General features: G+C 37.0%; 2 protein-coding genes across 2 annotated transcripts in view; one reads left to right on the top strand and one right to left on the bottom strand.

Moving 5' to 3' along the window:
• LOC106649151 (laminin subunit alpha-1) overlaps positions 1-17,360 on the top strand; it is a 62,368-nt gene that overhangs the window by 26,403 nt on the left and 18,605 nt on the right. The window contains exon 13 of the mRNA XM_014366431.2: positions 762-1,043. Within this exon, the coding sequence (XP_014221917.2) occupies positions 762-1,043 (282 nt within the window). The remainder of the gene's footprint in view (positions 1-761; positions 1,044-17,360) is intronic.
• Positions 1,158-3,177, bottom strand: LOC106649171. The gene is made up of 2 exons (XM_014366455.1): positions 2,958-3,177; positions 1,158-2,791 (listed from the first exon to the last, which is right to left on the bottom strand). Exons 1-2 carry the CDS (start codon positions 3,093-3,095, stop codon positions 1,751-1,753), a joined length of 1,179 nt encoding a protein of 392 aa, XP_014221941.1. The 5' UTR covers positions 3,096-3,177; the 3' UTR covers positions 1,158-1,750.

The following is a 17,360-nucleotide window of genomic DNA, read 5'->3' as shown; positions in this document are numbered from 1 at the left end:
TTAAATGTTAAATAAGGATTAAGCGATTAATTTGACTTCTCACATGTAATTCACTTGTAGAGTCTTTTAGCATGATGCATTATCAATAATTTAATTTTAACCCGCTTTTACAGTAATCTATCGAGGAGAGCTCTTTTTTTAGTACTCTCTAAAAAGAGTACTTTTTGATGGTATATCTTTGATTTGGATACACGAATGACTGTAGTCCAGGTATAATTTTGAACAATCTATTTTTTTCTGTCATCTTAGGTGTTACGCTTAAGAGCGTCTGGCAACTCGATTTTAAAAAAAATAAAATTTAATAAAATTTCAATCGAAATGGTTATTGCGATAATTTTGTTGCAAAAGTTAGATTATTGTCAAGGCGCATTATAATTAAATTATTGACAGTGCATCATGCTGTGCACATTAAAATGATTTATGGATAATGTGAAGGACGAAGAAACATATGTTTATAATTATTATGATATGCAAATGGCTCTATGAGTGAATTAGATGCGAGAAGTCAAATTAATCGTTTATTCCTTACTTAACGTTTACAATTACATTTAACTGTTTATAAAAATGACTTATAAGACCCATGGAATCGAAATAAGCATAGTGAGCTGCATGATTGGGTACCAGGGTGGTCTGCTTGTAAGTGTAACTATCGAACCAAACTCAATAGTTATAACTTTTATATTTACAATCAAACTTATACTATCTTTTAAAAAGCTACAAAGATTTGGCCATGAGGAAATTTTTGAAATTAAATTTTCCAGCGTGTGCCTGTGATCCTCTTGGCAGTTCTTCACATCTGTGTGATCCAAAAACTGGACAGTGCACGTGCACGGGCCTGTTCGATGGTCGGGACTGCTCGGTATGCATCGAAGGCTACGGGAACGTCACGGCTGGATGCGTTGAATGCGACTGTGGAATTGGAGCCATCGATGGACAATGCGATCGTCGAACTGGACTGTGCGCTTGCAATCCAGGCACGTCGGGCCCCAAATGCGATCGCTGCGAGGTGGATCATTTTGGATTATCTTTCGATGGTTGTACAGGTGAGTTGCCGTTGGCTTTTTGCTGCCCCATTATCATGGCTTCCAATCAATCATTTTTCAAAAACGTTATCTTCTTAACTATACGGACATTTTTCAAAAAATAACTGATCTCACTGAAATTTCACTTTTTTTTATTCCTCTATTCTACATAGGATGTTTTAGAAATATGAAAATTATAATACAATTTGTTTCACCTTGAACGTGATGAAATGATTAACATAAAAAAATTACAATATTTTATAAAAACAACAGACACTCGATATCGTGATTCAGGATGCAAAGCAAACGCTCGTCGAAATGCAAGCAAAATGAACAATAATTAATTTTGATGTAAACGAGCTCATTTCGATTAAGAAATCAACCTCAAATTTGAATAATAATTTATTTACAACTTCAAAAATCAACAATTATACCAAGATTTATAATCTAGTCATAAGATAATTCTTGTATGGCTCCCATCTATAAAATTTAAACTTATTTTTCTACCAATACATAGGCTCTAAATATTTAAACTAAAATCAATGTTCATGATTAATGGGCTAAAAAACGTAATCAAAGTAAATTAAATTTAGCATTATACGACGAATTTGGGCCTGAAAAATCCGTTTAGACCAAACAATCCCACGACCAAGGTTTATTGATTTTTGCAACCAATTGTAATACGACGCGATCGAACGAATCGATTATGGCTTGAACATGTCAAGTTTTTAAGGTTTTACTCGACTGCGACATTGGAGCTGATGGCGTCTTTTGTTAATTACAGAAGAAAAGGCTTTGTTACAACTGTTGCATCTATTTATAACTACATGGCGTCTTATGTGTCTTAAATAAATCGGTAATTTGTAAAAGCGGGTATCGCAAACACCGCACTCGTAAACTTTCGGTTTGAGAAATTGGAATTTTTCCTTGTGATTATCGGCCATTCCCGTAGGTATAACGTACGTCTCTTTGTCCTTTTCAATCCCTTTGAGAGATTTCGATTGTAATGGCAAACTTGACACATTTTCGATGTACTTGAGTCTGCTACATTTGGACATTGACGAAAAGGAAAGACCAAAAAATTGTAAGCACTCGGGAATCCGATGTCCTTTTATGGAGCTAAAGATAGAACTAGTTATTTGACTGATTGATTTTGGCGTGGCACTGACAATCGTTTTCTTGACAGTCTCCTTCAGACCTTTTAAATTTGACACGATTTTTTTAATTTTATTCGTATTTGTTTCTGCAGATTTGCTAAGGTAAAAGCGTACAGCACCGCAAAAACTGTAGAAACGCTTGGACTTTTTTAATAAAAACCGCACAGCGATTCGAGATTTCGAGTCATTCAAATCTAACGAATCTTGCGTGTTAACACCGAAAGAATCATTCAAAGATTCATTCATGGTTATTGTAACTGATTTTTCTTCGTCTTCCGACATATCCGAGTATGTAGAATTAACGCTGGCGGGACCATTCCAGCTTATTTGGGATAGTCCCGACGACCCAATAGACAAATCATCTGGTACAAGCTTGTTCACGACGTTACATTTTTCGGGAAAAGAAAAGACTTTTGGTATTATTACATTTCCGAAAAATGTACTGTTTTCACCGTTTGCCCTGAATTGAGTAATTTTTTTGCAGTCAGATGTTTTGTTCATTGGTTCTTTCATAGCCACAATCTCTGCATCGTAATTTTTACGAGCTGTGGTTAAATCCAGTGGTTGATCCGATGCTACGTCAAGTTGACCAAAATTGTTTTCTTCCTCCAACTGAAAATTAATTTAGTGCATGAGTGACAAAATCGGTTCATTTGATTCTAAAATTTTCATCAGCCTTGTGTTACGTTGTAACATGATAAAATTTGATTTGCATTATGTTTAATACAAACCATTAACTATATTCTTTTATGACAATAATAATTTTTTAATTTATCACCTTGATTGAAACTTGATCCATTTGTTCATCACTCTCGCATTCCATTTTGATGCTAGTGTTAATTTTATTACTATCCATTTTATCCTTAAACCAAATAACTTCAATGTAAAAGATTAAAAAATATTTGGAATATAGCATGCAGAAGTATAACTAATGATAATATTTATGAATGAAGTAATAATTTGCTAGCAATATCACGTTGTTCACGATCTGAAATGAAGTGCGCTAGTTCATAGATCAAACTAAAATGTGTTTACGCTTGACTTTGATTAGAGCTCCGTTCATTCCTTTCTTAGCATTCTTCACACATCACAACAATAAATAGAGCATGCTCGAACGAGTAGTTACGTTATCGGGCTCTCATTTAGTTTTTGTACTCCATAGTTTACAAATAGACTCGTCCTATTGAGGTTCGAATGCGCGTCTATAAATATCAATGTAGTTTCAAAGAGCATACATACATATAATCGTAGCGAGAGAAGCAAGGATTCTGTCTAAAATAGGAAGTTATCATCCGCGCTAGGAATGAAGAATATGCTTGAAAAATTAACTCGGGGTTGGAATTACTTGTTGCTGGTGTAATGTACAAGTGAGTTAAGCGAATGAATCGAAAGATAGAGCGAACCACGATGAGTTGCGGGGCTAAAAGTCGAACAATCCATGCGCATATCAATATAGCTTGGTAAAGAACGCGTTACTGCAGCAGCTGGAGCGCGGCGCAGAATAGCTCAAGGCCACGAACGGAGGAACGCGTGAGACGCGCGTGGGCCCGCTGCTGCTCCAGGATCTAATGCTATATAATATATAATGCAGCGAAGCACGCGGGTCCTCCGTGAGAGATGTATCTCGCTTACGTATCGGTCATGCTTCTACTGGCTCGCGTCGCTCTTCTGCGCTTAGGTGGTCTCTCGACCTTTCTTTTCCTTGACGTCTGTCTCTTCCGCGCCTTGATAGCCCATAATAATTGCGCGCCTGCACAAAAATCGCCTGAATCGTCCGTCACCCTTTTTTTTCATTCAAACTTTGACCTGCGTTGAAAACTATTTTACCGATACATCATATCAACCAATTCTTTTAATAGCGCACAATCGTTATTATTTATCGACCCTTTCTTTTATAACTCATAATCTCATCATTATTCTCTTCAAGATTTCAATCACCGTGTGTAACTCATTTCAATTTTAAAAAGTACAAAATTATAATAATAAAATAAGTGCATTATTCATCGGATAAAGCCAACCATTTTTATTTAGAAAATGTACGCTTCGCATCACGTTCTAAAAAAAGGTTAAATAAATTATTCGCGTTGCTTAATAACGCAAAACAAAGTACAGCCATTTACCTCGATAAGACTTGCCATGATGGTCGTCATCATCTCTCAAAGTAGCAAGTGTTTCGCTTATAATAAGAAGATATGGAATCTATAATACACACGTATGCATTGACGTACACGTGCATGTCTGGATGTTGTAACAATGTGATTAGACCTTTTACAAAATTACTTAGCTTTAAAACCACTGATACGAAAGAAGGATAAAAAACATATCTATATAATTTGGGATAGTCAGCTTATAATGTATAATAATTCTGCAGAATTATGTACTCGCCAGTCACAATGTTACAAATGGAACCAAATAAAAGAGCCGCTTACACACCTCTTTCGTATTCATTCGTGGCACTTGTGTTAGAACGGGACAAGAAGAAAAATGTGGTCAGCTTAAGCTGGGCTTTATCGCGTTATGCGCAAAATTTCTTCCATCGCTAAAACGCTGTCCTATTCTCGAGCTGTATCATTATGATATTTACTCCATATCTTTACTGATAAATCCGCTAGGTTTAATGGATCGGTGTGTGTATACGTATAGAGCCAAACAGTCCGGTTAATCCAAGCTGTAAAGGTGTAAGTGCCTGAGTTCTAAGCTACCTCGATTGCTTATACGTGTAGGAATCGAAACTTCTTCATTAGCGTATGAGTAAAAGCTTCGAGAGAATCAGGCAAAAGGTGAAAAAGTAATTGGCGAGCGATAAATCCAACCTGAGCAGCGCCGAGCTGCCACGAGTGCGAGGAGACGCGCACGCGATGATATAATGAAAGAACCCCAGCTCCGTTTGAATTCGTTTTTTTTTCCTGCGAACACGTACCACCCGCGCGAGTGAATCTCTATACATACATACACACTCTTGTTTTGTATTGAACTTGTACAGTGGGGCCCCTTCGGCTACGCGAGTCTCGATCGGGAGAGCAGGTGATGGGATGCATCTTGTAACGGACTGCAGTAGAACGTGCAGCTATGATGTCTCGGCTCAAGCATCGAGCCTAGTCATTTCAGCTTGATACATTATTTACACGAATCGCACGAATTGATCATCCACCGGCTTTTTGACTTGTGTCATTTTATACTTTGATAAATCGCGATTTTTGTATTTTTTGTGTTGTCTGAGCTTGATCGTGTTCTGAAACACTGCCAATCTTACTAAACACCCATACTATCTTACTTTATTATCTCTCATATACTATTTATTTCAAGTTTTTCATCGACAAACTTAACATTACTTTATTTGTATTTTCACTTTATATTATTTAAAATTGAGAAGAATCTGTGTTCAACGATTATTTTTCAACTATATATGGAACAACGATTGGTTCCTGATAAAATTGATTTAAAACATTTATATAAACATAGTTTATGTAAATCATACGTTAAAAAACGTATCTACCATTGTATTAGTCATTTATCTAAATCGACCAATTCTTGCATTATGCAGCTAAGTCGGCAGTAGATACCAGGTACTTTGAAGTTCTTTACGCAACGTACCAAGGCTTGCATATCTACATCTGCTTACCGCTCAATTAAATCAAAAGCAAATAGTTTCAACTTTATGTCAGCTCATGCATGATAAGGATTTGGTTTATCATGATTAGTAAGTCAAAAACATTCATCGAAATTATGTTCAGAAATTGCCTTGCTGTTTTTTAATTTGAAAATTATTGCAAGTATAAAAATATTTCAATCAAGAGATTTTTTAACTAAGTCTGTAAAAATATGAACTGGAAAAAGCTGCTATGATTACAAATAAAATTTATGCTAAAAAACTCTTAATTTAATCTTGTTATAAACACACACAGTGAAAAACTAATAGTTCATAATGGATTGCTTATAGCTGCCATCCTTAGATGATTTTTTACGCTCGATTGTGTAATGTTTTCAATAAGACTATGAATTAAGTGTTAAATAATTTACGCATTTATTATAATCTTTTTATGTCGTCAAAATATGTAAAATTCATTAATTTTATCAATTAAATACGATCATAAAAACAAGTAAATGAATGCACAAACTTTTATTGAAGCAAAAGTTAAATAAACTATAAATGTGTTATTGTAGAGCAAATTATTCTCGTTTATGCCGATGATTATAAGTCGCAGACTAAACAAAACATCAATTAGCGCTTGTTAGGTTCAAAGTAAATATACATCTTAGAAAGGATACCTAAAAGCATATGATTGAAAAAAACATTCATTTATAGAATATCTTCAATGATATCTGTTGAAAAAAAATTAATTTTTGATCAGAAAGAGTATACCGATTGCAAATGTGATCGTTTAATTATACATTTTGTTTATCGGTAATAGCCGTAAAATTTTTAGTATAATTACGGGCTGGTGGCAAAAATTGTAAAATTAAATATGGGCCAACACTGTGCAAGCTTTTTGACATGTAAAGACTAAATAAAATTTCCACCTCTGTGGAAACTTGTAATGTTATCATTAAATTTTATGAAAAGTGATAAATTCAAATTACTGAAAAATTTTCGATTGCACCGTTTACACATTTGTGTGAAGTCGTTAGTAAGAATTGCACCAATTAATTGTAAATAGATATTATGGCAAAAGTTTTTTATAGATATTTAAATATTTTAAAAATACATGTAAAGAAATTATTTCGTAATGAAAATGAATGCTCCAAGCACATCATCAACAAATGTATACTATGTTACTTGTAGCCAAAAAGAGTGTCAAAACTTGTTTTTGCCTGCGCTTGCAATTTAGAAAGTATGCATTTGAAATACTGTTTCAAAAATGAAATAACACTTTTCCAGTGATATGACTTTTATTAATAATAAAGTTGTTGCCACGAATGAGAAATCGTTGAAGTTGAAATTGACGCGTAACGTTTAGCTAACATAAAATGCAATTAGAACGAACAAGGAGAAAATAAGCAAGCGATGGGCTATCGACGCTTCTATTTTTACAGTTTTGTTGTATGCTCGCATTTGGCTCAAATAGCCATGCTAAAAGCATAGCACAGTGATTACAGTAACAGCGCTAAGAGTAATAATCTTACGCAGCTGTAATTGCCCGCGGAAATCATGCCTCTGTAATTGTCCTCTTTTGGAACGTACGCATCTTTTTCGATTGCAGTACGATCGCGGTGGATCCAAATTTGTTGTTTCCTTGAATTGACACTTGATCTTTATAACAGAATTTTATTATTTTCATCGTAAAGCTCGATAGCTTTTAAAACAATGAATAAATGAAAAAAGCTTCTATAGTAACGTCAGACTTATAAACTTTGATGTCGATTGCACACCTTTTTTCACCAAGAAAAATTGTAAAGTAAAAAAAATACATCAAAAGTTGCTTTACGACTCTTTGCTCTTGATTGCGATCTGGTGCTCGGGCAAAAGAGCATGAAAAGGGCAAGGAATTTTATCTCGACAGAAAAAAATATCGCAAGAAGAGCGCGGAAAAAAGTCGAAAACTCTTAGATAACTCCATCAGCGGGTGCATGCACAGTACACGCACCTCCGTCAAAATCTTTTCTCCGTATTTATCCGACGAGGGCAGAAAGTACACAAAGCGATGTTATCGGTTATGCTGTTTCTTGGAGCAAGAGATGCTGAAAATTAACGCTCGAGCCAACGGCGAACAAGGCCAAATCCCATGCGGCATCGCAATGCCCCGTGTGTACAGCTAGATGTAGTTGGATCTTTGTCACTTTGGACGTGTAACTGTTCTCCAATTATTCATGCGAAAATCCAAGATTAGCTCGAACGAGCCCCTGTTTAGCCGAGGATTAAATCTCACCTTGATTATTGCGTACGTCCGCAGCGCGCGACAGCAGAATGGTATTTTAACTCGACATTTTTGCCCAATGCGTTACTTCATTTCGAATTGTTTATTGGCAAGTGCAATGTGCTTTCAACGGGCATCTAGCTTGCGATTCGTCTCGGTATTTAGCAATAAACAAAGTCACACCCACCCGCCATTTCGTCAATCAAGGTGATCCGCGGAAACACGGCTGCATATTTTTCTCCCTGATCGCCCTCAAAAATCTCATGCTCTAGACTGATGATCATACGTATGATACACACATACACGTCAAAAAAATTTACACCCACGAGTGCGCGTAAACCTCGAGCGCAAGAGCTGTGTTTTATGTAATATAAATTCTCTATACATTTTCACGCATCTCACTATGCAGAATCCGAGAATCGCGAACGCGTGTGCGTATATGATGCAGCCAGAAAGAGAGAAAGAGAGAGAAAGAAAGAGAACCAGAGAAGAGACGAAGAGAGAGAGAGATGCTAAGGTGGGGAATATATGAGCTCTATGGCAAATGGCAGCTCTTACATACGACTGCGAGCCAGCCGCCAGTGTTTCGCGAGTCTTGCTCGCAGCACGGCTGCGCTTTCGTTTTTTTCTTTAGCTTGCTTCTAGTGCGTGTGCTTTTCGCGCTCGAATTTTTCACGAAAATTTTGGACATTTCTGCATTCATAACTTTGGATGAGGTTGAAGTTAGAACAGGCGCAGTTGGAAAATGCATTGCCAGTGTATACAATCGCGAAATAATATTCCCGTGTCACGGGAATAATAAGTAGTCTCGGTGATAAAAGTACGTGATGTACAGTACGCGAATATGCGCCAAAGGCGCAAAATATTCATCAGTGACGTGACATTAAATTATATTAAGAGGTGAAGTAGCTAAAAATGGGGTTTCGTAAATGCCGTTGGAATAACTGTCGCTCGAGCATCTTGATCATCGTTCTCCTTGCGTTATCGTTCGTCTTAAGCGTTAGCGTCGCAAGCGATACCCAGAGCTTCGGGATTTTTTCGAATCGGCGAATCGATCGTCGCGTAAAGGGCCGCAACACAGCCGTAAGAATTAGACACGAGGAAGTGCATCGATTTCGTCAGCATCAGAAATCGTTTCAGCCTTACGGCGAGGACATCGGTCGCTACGTGCAAGAGTACAAGCCACGCTACATCCAACACGTTCGAGGAGAGCTGCAAGCACCCCCGCCAAAGCCGGCTCGCGAGCAACGGCAGCGAGTGCTCGGTCTCGACAGACCATGTCCGGTGCAGTGCGCTTTCGCTTACGATGAGCATCGAGAAACGCCTCGGCCCTCGCTCTGTGGACAAAGACGCGATCCTCCGCAAGCTCAACTGCCCAAGTATCGATATCCACCCGAATCGAGAGCTCCTATTCGCTGGCCCGGACGCAAGAGGCCTCGTAAGTTTTTCATGTATACAAGAACTTCGGGCTGCTTATCTCACGAGCCGCGTCGCGCAAATGCAAATTCGAATTGCGATCGTTTTTCAAGCGCAAGCAGGCTTGAAAATCCTTTCCACCAAAACCAAGCGTCATTTTTGCTTCGCGGTTATTGTGTTGAACGGTAGCGCTCGTATCGACCTGCCAAACTGTAATTCAACGCTTTTGTTATGATTTCTGGTTAGCTATCTCGGATTCAAATGGTATGTGACTTTTGTGCTTCCTTGAATTATTATTTAAGTATCGTAGTCACATAATTTTACGATGTTTACGCGCGCAAGTCAAACATTCGGTCAAGCGTTTTGCCCCCACATCTCATCTTTCCCCGACACAAATGAAATTCTCGCTTCATACTCTTTTAATTTTCGAAACAAGACGCTCTGGACATTACGATTCGACAGGGAAAAGTGCATCCACCACGGCATTATACGTAAAACGAACTCTTTCTACTCTCTATACTTACAATCCACAGATCTCTAACAATCACGATTCAATTAAGCGTATACCGTTCTAGCGCGTCACTTCATTCGTATGTTTATCAAATGAAGCTTTGTTATGCTCGAATTTAATTGAATTCCAATCAGCGGTATTTATCATTTGATCGGATCTCCGGGGTGCGAGTAGATCGTATCCCGTTATTCGTTCAGTGTAAAGTGAATCGCAATAAACCAATTTGCCCATAAAAATGAGATTTGTTTAAAAAATCGTACAATGAAACAGCTGATTGTAGCATAGGAATTGTGAAAACAATTACTTATTACAATGAAACCCTATAAACAAATATGTTTAATAGATGAGTACCATTGTCATTCAATGTGCAATAATGTAATTTCTTAATCTTTCATATTGAAATGAGTATAATTCAATACATTCGAATTGAAAATTTTATTCAAGGAATTGGAAAAATTGAAACGATTAAACTAATCAAATACAAAACGTACACCTATTCCAGCAAAAGTTTGTATTTAATTTTCAAAAAAATGTATGTAGCACAAAATCGATCTCTCGTTCCATCAAATCAATTCGCATCTCAGTCGCATCGAATGAAACTCAATCGCTGCTTCGAGATCTCGAAAGGATTTGGACTAAAAATACAATCGTAGACTGCGCACACAGCTCGAAATCGCTCCTCGGTCAAGCAGAGCCATATCTCGACTCTCTTTGGTGGATTTGAGAAAAATTAAGATCGAAAGCTTAAGCTAGGTGGACACTTGGGTGCAGCGTCGCGTGCTTGACCATGCGTGAAGCGTGTTTCGAACGAGATGCCTGCTGCCCCCCAAGGTCCATGAGGCCAGCGAGGCTCTGTCCGTGTAGTCGTGTACAGCGATCGACTTGGCTATTTTCAAGCTGTATCGGCGCAGCGGCCGCAGCTACACACCTCGCACTCGCATGCTCGCAGTCTCGTTGCGATGTTTAGTTCATAATACATGAGCTTCGTGCGAGCACGATATACCAGGCATCATTTTTCTTTGTCGCTTTTCGATATGCTAATACCCCGCGCAACATGTCGCCATGTACTGGTCCTCGGGAAATACGAAAAATCCTGACCTACTGCATGTAGTGCTGTCTTTTGCTGCAGTTAGACCCCCCGCTCAGCTACGGAAGCTCCTGTACCGCTATTATCTAAGCCTAACTTACCTAGCCTAAATAAAAAAACGACAAACATACTTTGTCTTGTTTAAAATTTTCTGCCGGTCCTTTTCAACTGGCTATGATCTTTTTCATCAACACTTTTTTACACATTTCTACGTTGAAAACTCACCTTCTACTTGCATACACGCTTTTTCTCCGAGTGAGATTTACATTTAATCTTTATTATTATTATTATTATTGTTATTGTTATTATTATTACGACCTCTCCGGAGCTTACATTACACGTACATAGGAATAATTTAACAAAAATAAAAGCAAATACATCTGTTGATATACAATAATATGAAAATAAAAACTTTCCATATCTTGCAGAAATACATGGTATCTCCTTCTTTTTTTCTTTTTTTTATAACACTAACCTTTAAAGTTTATAAGCACATCATATGTAATATTAAGTGACTTAATTTCATGTTCAATTATATTTTTCAGAGTTTCTTTCACTGTCACTTAAGTTTTTCATGTTTCTAAGTAGAGCGTATATTCATAGTTTAACGATCCAACTGTAAGTGTATTCTTAAGCAATTCAACATTTCTGAATGTTGTATTCACTGAATGATTAAGATACTCTAGCCTGAGAAGCAAGTAAATGGATTTCGCGTGCAATATCCGACTGACTTTCGAAAACACGCACCATCTGTAGACGGCACTTGAGATTGGTGACTGCAAGTGCCAATATGTACACACTCCGTGAGCAGCACTTTATTAATTTAGAAGAACCGTGTACAAAAATCACTCATCAATTTTTTAAATTTTTTCAAGGGATCACTCGCACGAGGGACCATCCTAATGCCATTGATACATTTCGCCTTGATTTTTCTATTTCACTTCTAAAATAATGATTTATTTATATAAAATATTCAAGTTTAACTAGTATGCAACAGTACTATTGCTTATACTGCTTGCGGCTACACTCGTCTTTCTCAATTGAGAGCTGCTGCAGATATATACGGACTGGCCAATGTCTGCGCGAAAGTACGCAAGTGAGCATACATGACTTTGAGAGCTCCAGAAATTAGAGGTCCGCGCGCACGAAGCCCACCCAGAGGCTTACGAGAGCTCTCCTGCACTGCAGTACTGCAAAACTCCGTCTCGTGTATAATGCACCTGTCATTGAATAATTATGGCGCTGTCCGCCGTCTTCTTTCGATAATTCGTAGTCGCCCTTTGCTGCGTTCTTACCGCTCAATTCTGCTAATACACCTTATTCCATGTTCGGAATTTGTTCACCTGCGCGAACGGACGTTTCATCGCGTTTTAACATCGAATCTTGACTTTGTCTTGAAAATGAATCATTACCAAAAACTAGAGATTAAATGACCGAGTTGGACTCTTATGCATATCGTAATCCGTGTACGAAACAATCAATAGTTAAATTGAAGAATAAATTAATCACGCGACTGTTATTGTCCCACTCAACTTAATTTAGATGCCACATGAAGCAAATAAGGAGAATGTGCATACATTTTCCAAGTTATTACCCCATACTTGGGCTTTATCGATTTATTATCAGTAAAAAAAGCAGGTCTTCAATAAATTAATTTCTCTGACATTCAAATATATAGTACTTCCAAGATACACTTTCCCGAGAACGATAAAGATTGGACAAATTTTCAAAAATGACATATCATCAATAAAGATTCAATCGTACACATTATTTTCGTTTGTACTTTTTTCGCAACTTTTTATAGGAAATACTTGTAACAAGTTCGTTTAATTCAGTGAAGAATATTTTGGATTGCTAAATAAAGTAAATGTTGCAGCAAATTTATTTTTACCGAGAGAAAGTTCTAACTTTGCATCGAGTACATATCACACACACGCGCGCGCGCACACACACGCACACACACACACACAAGTATAGCTTTAAATGCACTTGTATATGCACCGAGAATAGATGTGAATCACATCCGAATGAAAACCGATTATTTTTTACTAACGCGCATCGGAGCTGAACTAAGCCACATGAGACGATGCCGACGCGAGCTGCGATCTATGCGCGAGTACGATTTCTGCATTTTTTGTCTACGCACGTGTTCGTAAGTGTACAAGTGCAAACAGATCGCGAAAAGCCGCGTTCACGCAAAGACAGGTTGTTTAACGCGCGAGCTCGACAAATGTTATTCGATATACGTGAAATCAACTTGGATTACTGCCATGTGGGGACTCGGCTCATTCGCGGGGGACTTGACATCGTCGTCGCGCCTCTTTTTGAGACCGCATTTGCCATTTGCTATGCGGATCAGCTGCGTTTATCCAAGCGCAAAGCTTGCTGCTACCTACTCAGACTAGGCGAGCAAAACTTTTCCAGCAAAACTGACCTGAAAGGAAGATTGGACGTAATATAATGGCTATTAATTTGCAATAATCATTTCTTTCTAACATTGGCTAGTTACGTTTTTTATGAAAGAAATTATGCTAGGGTGGAACGAGGTATGAAATGTAGCCCCCCGAAGCGCAGTATTCGCTACATGGGTTGCCTTTCAGAGATAAGTGTCAAAGTCAAAGAGGGCCTCAAGGCGAGTCACCTATCTATGTTCACGCCAGTGAGACTCAGATGCTCGTTAAATGGAGTAGTCGGAGAGTGAAAGTCCGGCAGCGGCCCTTTATGCGGGCATTGCAGTCCATCAGGGCTGAATGCCGCACCGGAGTCCAAGTTCATATCTGTCCTGAGCTTGGGCGCGCGCAGTTCCAGCGACGCGGTTACACTAGATGATCTTTTAATTGGCCACCGAACCTCGTCGCGCATGATCCTTGCCGATTTCATGTTTAGCTCTTGATCTAGGCGCGTTTCGAATTCCACGCGATCCGATAATTTATGTTGACTGCATTTGCAGTTTAATTTCGATTACAATGCTTTTAATGCTTTGTTTGCCGTGCAAATTGAAAAATACGAGAAACAATTTCACATATTCCTTACTATAGGTTTACCTAGTTTCTAAAGATATAAAACTGATCATTGATTGTAATCGACGCGGCATTTTTCAAGATATAAGGTTTTGGTTTGGAGATTTTGTCCACCAATCATTTTCCAAGGCATGGAAAGACCGTTCGAGGATGCGTATTTGAATAGAGTATACATTTTTTGTGCTACCCCAACATAAAGTAATATTTTACTCCTGCTGAGCGAAATCAAAATATTTTTACAGTTGAACTGTAAATCAATCGGTGCCGAGCGTAGCATCAACTTGAATAAAGCAATGGTAATGATTTACCGATGTTGGTTTGGCTCGCACAAAGAGCACGATGCAATTACACTGATAAATTATTTATTTCATTACCTTATATTCCTTTCCTGTGTATTTACCGAGCAATTGAAATGGATTTAGCTAAAATTACGTAAACATCTCTTTTTCATTCATTCATTTTCTGTTCATTTATTGCTTTTAATTTATATTTTTGATTTTCAATTTAACGCAGAAAACTTTTAATGAAGTTCATCAAATATTTAGTAAATAAGAAAAACATTCCAAATGTCACCGAAAAAATTCTAAACTACTGACGCTCACACCAAGCCTGTGTTTGTTGTATTTTCATAATAATGTATAATCAAAAATATTAATGGACACAAAACACAACGAGAAAGAAGAAAATGCAAAAATACGATGTATACTCAATAATGAATATGCGTGTAAAAGCATGCAGGCGCACGTGCCTACAGAAATACTAGATTTTTAGCGCGACTTTTGCACGCTTTGATGCATTTGCACACAACAAAAGCAAGCAAACACGCACACACGCAGTTTGAAGCTCGAAGCTTCGGGTTATATGCTCTGTAGTCTCTTTGCGGCCAACAAACACGCAAGCGTCAGATCGTTTTTCATTCATGACCGAGGTGTACCGTCGATTACATTACACGCACACATACACATACTCTCTGCGTCTTTCTTATACTTCTTCTCTTTCTCGTACGTCCTTTTCCTTTTCTTTAACGGCAAAAGGTAAAATCCATGTGCGAAAATGTTGTAAAAATGTATCTATGTACAGGTGCTATCTTTCTCCCTTTTTCTTTCTCTTTCTCCTTCTTTCTCAAACTTGAGTTTATACAAAGCTGGTAAGATTTTTACCCTGTTTCCTTGTCTTCCGCACATGTTAAGCCAAGAAAGGAATTGATGCTGTTATTTTATTTCGTGCTTAGATTCGTACACGTTTTAGCTTCTATCTAGAAACACAATTGTTGTATATCGAGGCATGTGTTTAACTCATCTTGAGAAACAAGAGATTCTTTGATTTGGTGCACGATTCTGATACTCTTGAAATAACCATCCATCTCTTCTTCGTCGTAACTATAAACTGTTAGTGTCTCGTTGTCATCTGTACTATACTTATTTCGTATATTTTAATATCTATATTTTTAAATATACTGACATGCCATTACATGCGTTGCCCAAAAGCTGCTCTTTGTTTCAAATAATCTACAACAGTAATATCCATTCTTTCAATATTTTCGTGCTTATTAACCAAGAATTAGTTATTAAATTTTATTAAAATAATTTATTTCACAGTGATTTCTTTACTTTATTCACCCAGTAAAGAGATACAATATTTGTATTTAACAATCTTGTGAATTTATTTTCTTCTCATAGAGCATGCAAAATTACATAAACCTTGAAGATAGTATTTGTAGAAATGTTTCATTGGTTTAAATAAAATCCTAAATTTATAATTACAGATTCTTCATTATCAGGATGTAAAGGCTGACCGATGCACTTCATGTCCTCATCACTGATAAAAGAATGATTTGTGAAATTAATGTGCATTTTATTCTCTCTCTCTCTCTCTCTCTCTCACCATTACCTTTTTAATCGCGTGAAAAGCTTTTTCGAACATTCTGACCAAACGTTTTCATCTCGAGGAAAAGAATTTGACGTAGGGTACATTATTGTGTGAAACCCCTCCTGAGAATTGTCGCAACTGCTGTAATCAATTTCTTCTTCGGTCTTACCTTCAAACCCGTCATGTCTTACTCCTAACCTTGAATTGAAAAAAAAAATTAACAAACGTTTGATAAATCTAAAATCAAAGTCATTACTGACGAATGTGCTATTTCATGTATCGCATTGCTTATTCCAAAAAAATTTCCGTCATCTTCTACTATTACTCCATTTTCCGAGGAATTGCATATACCTTTTCTCCAAGTGATTCCTAAACTTAACAAATGGAAGAATAACTATTATGTGGCTTTCATAAGATTGAATACACGTTACCGTTTACTCTCGTGTATGCATCAGAATTAGCAGATTCTGACCCCAATCCTAAAGATCTGAGAAACAAAATAAACATTCAAAGTACTTTTTATTGGTTTCAATTCATATAATAGTCGAAATGAAATTTTATACTTTTACCCAGTCAAAGTGATGATTAGATTGTAGTCCAAATCCGTCTCATTCAAATATTTTTTTATTTCCCCAAAATTGTCAAGAGCTCTGTCTATATCAATGGAGTTTTCAATATTTTTGTATTTTGTTAGATCAGTGTAAGATAAAACCATATGTTCCTAAAAAATTGCTTGTTTTAACTTTACATGAATGAAGTTAGTAGAAGTTTGAAAGTTAATACTTACTTCGACCGCTATGACTCCAATTACTTTTAATTTGATGGGAATTTCAGTAATTTTTCTATATTTGATTTCTACGTTTGACCAAAACACGTTCATGTATTTATCGATGTACTTATGATCCTTGTACAGCAAACTTTAATCAAATATACAATTTCATAACACATCATCAAAATTTAGCACCACATATTTATTGAAAATACGACAAACCTGTAAAGTGCGTAATCAATTACTACTAAAATTTTTACATCCAATCTTTCCCAATGAACGGATGAATTATTTGCAAGTCTGGCATTTTCAATATCCTTCAATGCGTATTCTGCAATAAGAAATTATTTTTATACATTAAACAAGTCCGAGCTCAAAAATCAATTGTAATGCTTACTATATCCAAAATTATTGTTGGTTTGTATAATACTTGTGAGCGTTTGTACTATCTCAGTTTCTGGTAAACTTCGACGGGACCTACTGTTAGGCAGATCCTGTTTATACCTTTCTATAGCGGCTACAATTTGCTGACTTACCCATGGCCCAAATACACCTGACTAAAGATATCAAATGTAATTATCCTAATAAAAAATTATTGTTTTAAGAAATTTGATAAAAATTACAAAGTGTGTAGCGTTGCAACCGCCGTGGTAT

The sequence above is a fragment of the Trichogramma pretiosum genome, unplaced genomic scaffold (genome assembly GCF_000599845.2).
Source record: "Trichogramma pretiosum strain Unisexual culture from Peru unplaced genomic scaffold, Tpre_2.0 scaffold62, whole genome shotgun sequence".
NCBI lineage: Eukaryota > Metazoa > Arthropoda > Insecta > Hymenoptera > Trichogrammatidae > Trichogramma > Trichogramma pretiosum.
The sequence above is the reverse complement of the archived record's forward strand: the minus strand, read 5'-3'. Positions and strand labels throughout refer to the sequence as shown.

Excerpts from the sequence above, each read along its gene's own strand:
- LOC106649171 (XM_014366455.1), bottom strand. The coding sequence starts at position 3,095 with ATGCTATATTCCAAATATTTTTTAATCTTTTACATTGAAGTTATTTGG. Across the intron at positions 2,792-2,957 it reads TGGATCAAGTTTCAATCAAG|TTGGAGGAAGAAAACAATTT; the intron begins GTGATAAATTAA and ends ATTAATTTTCAG.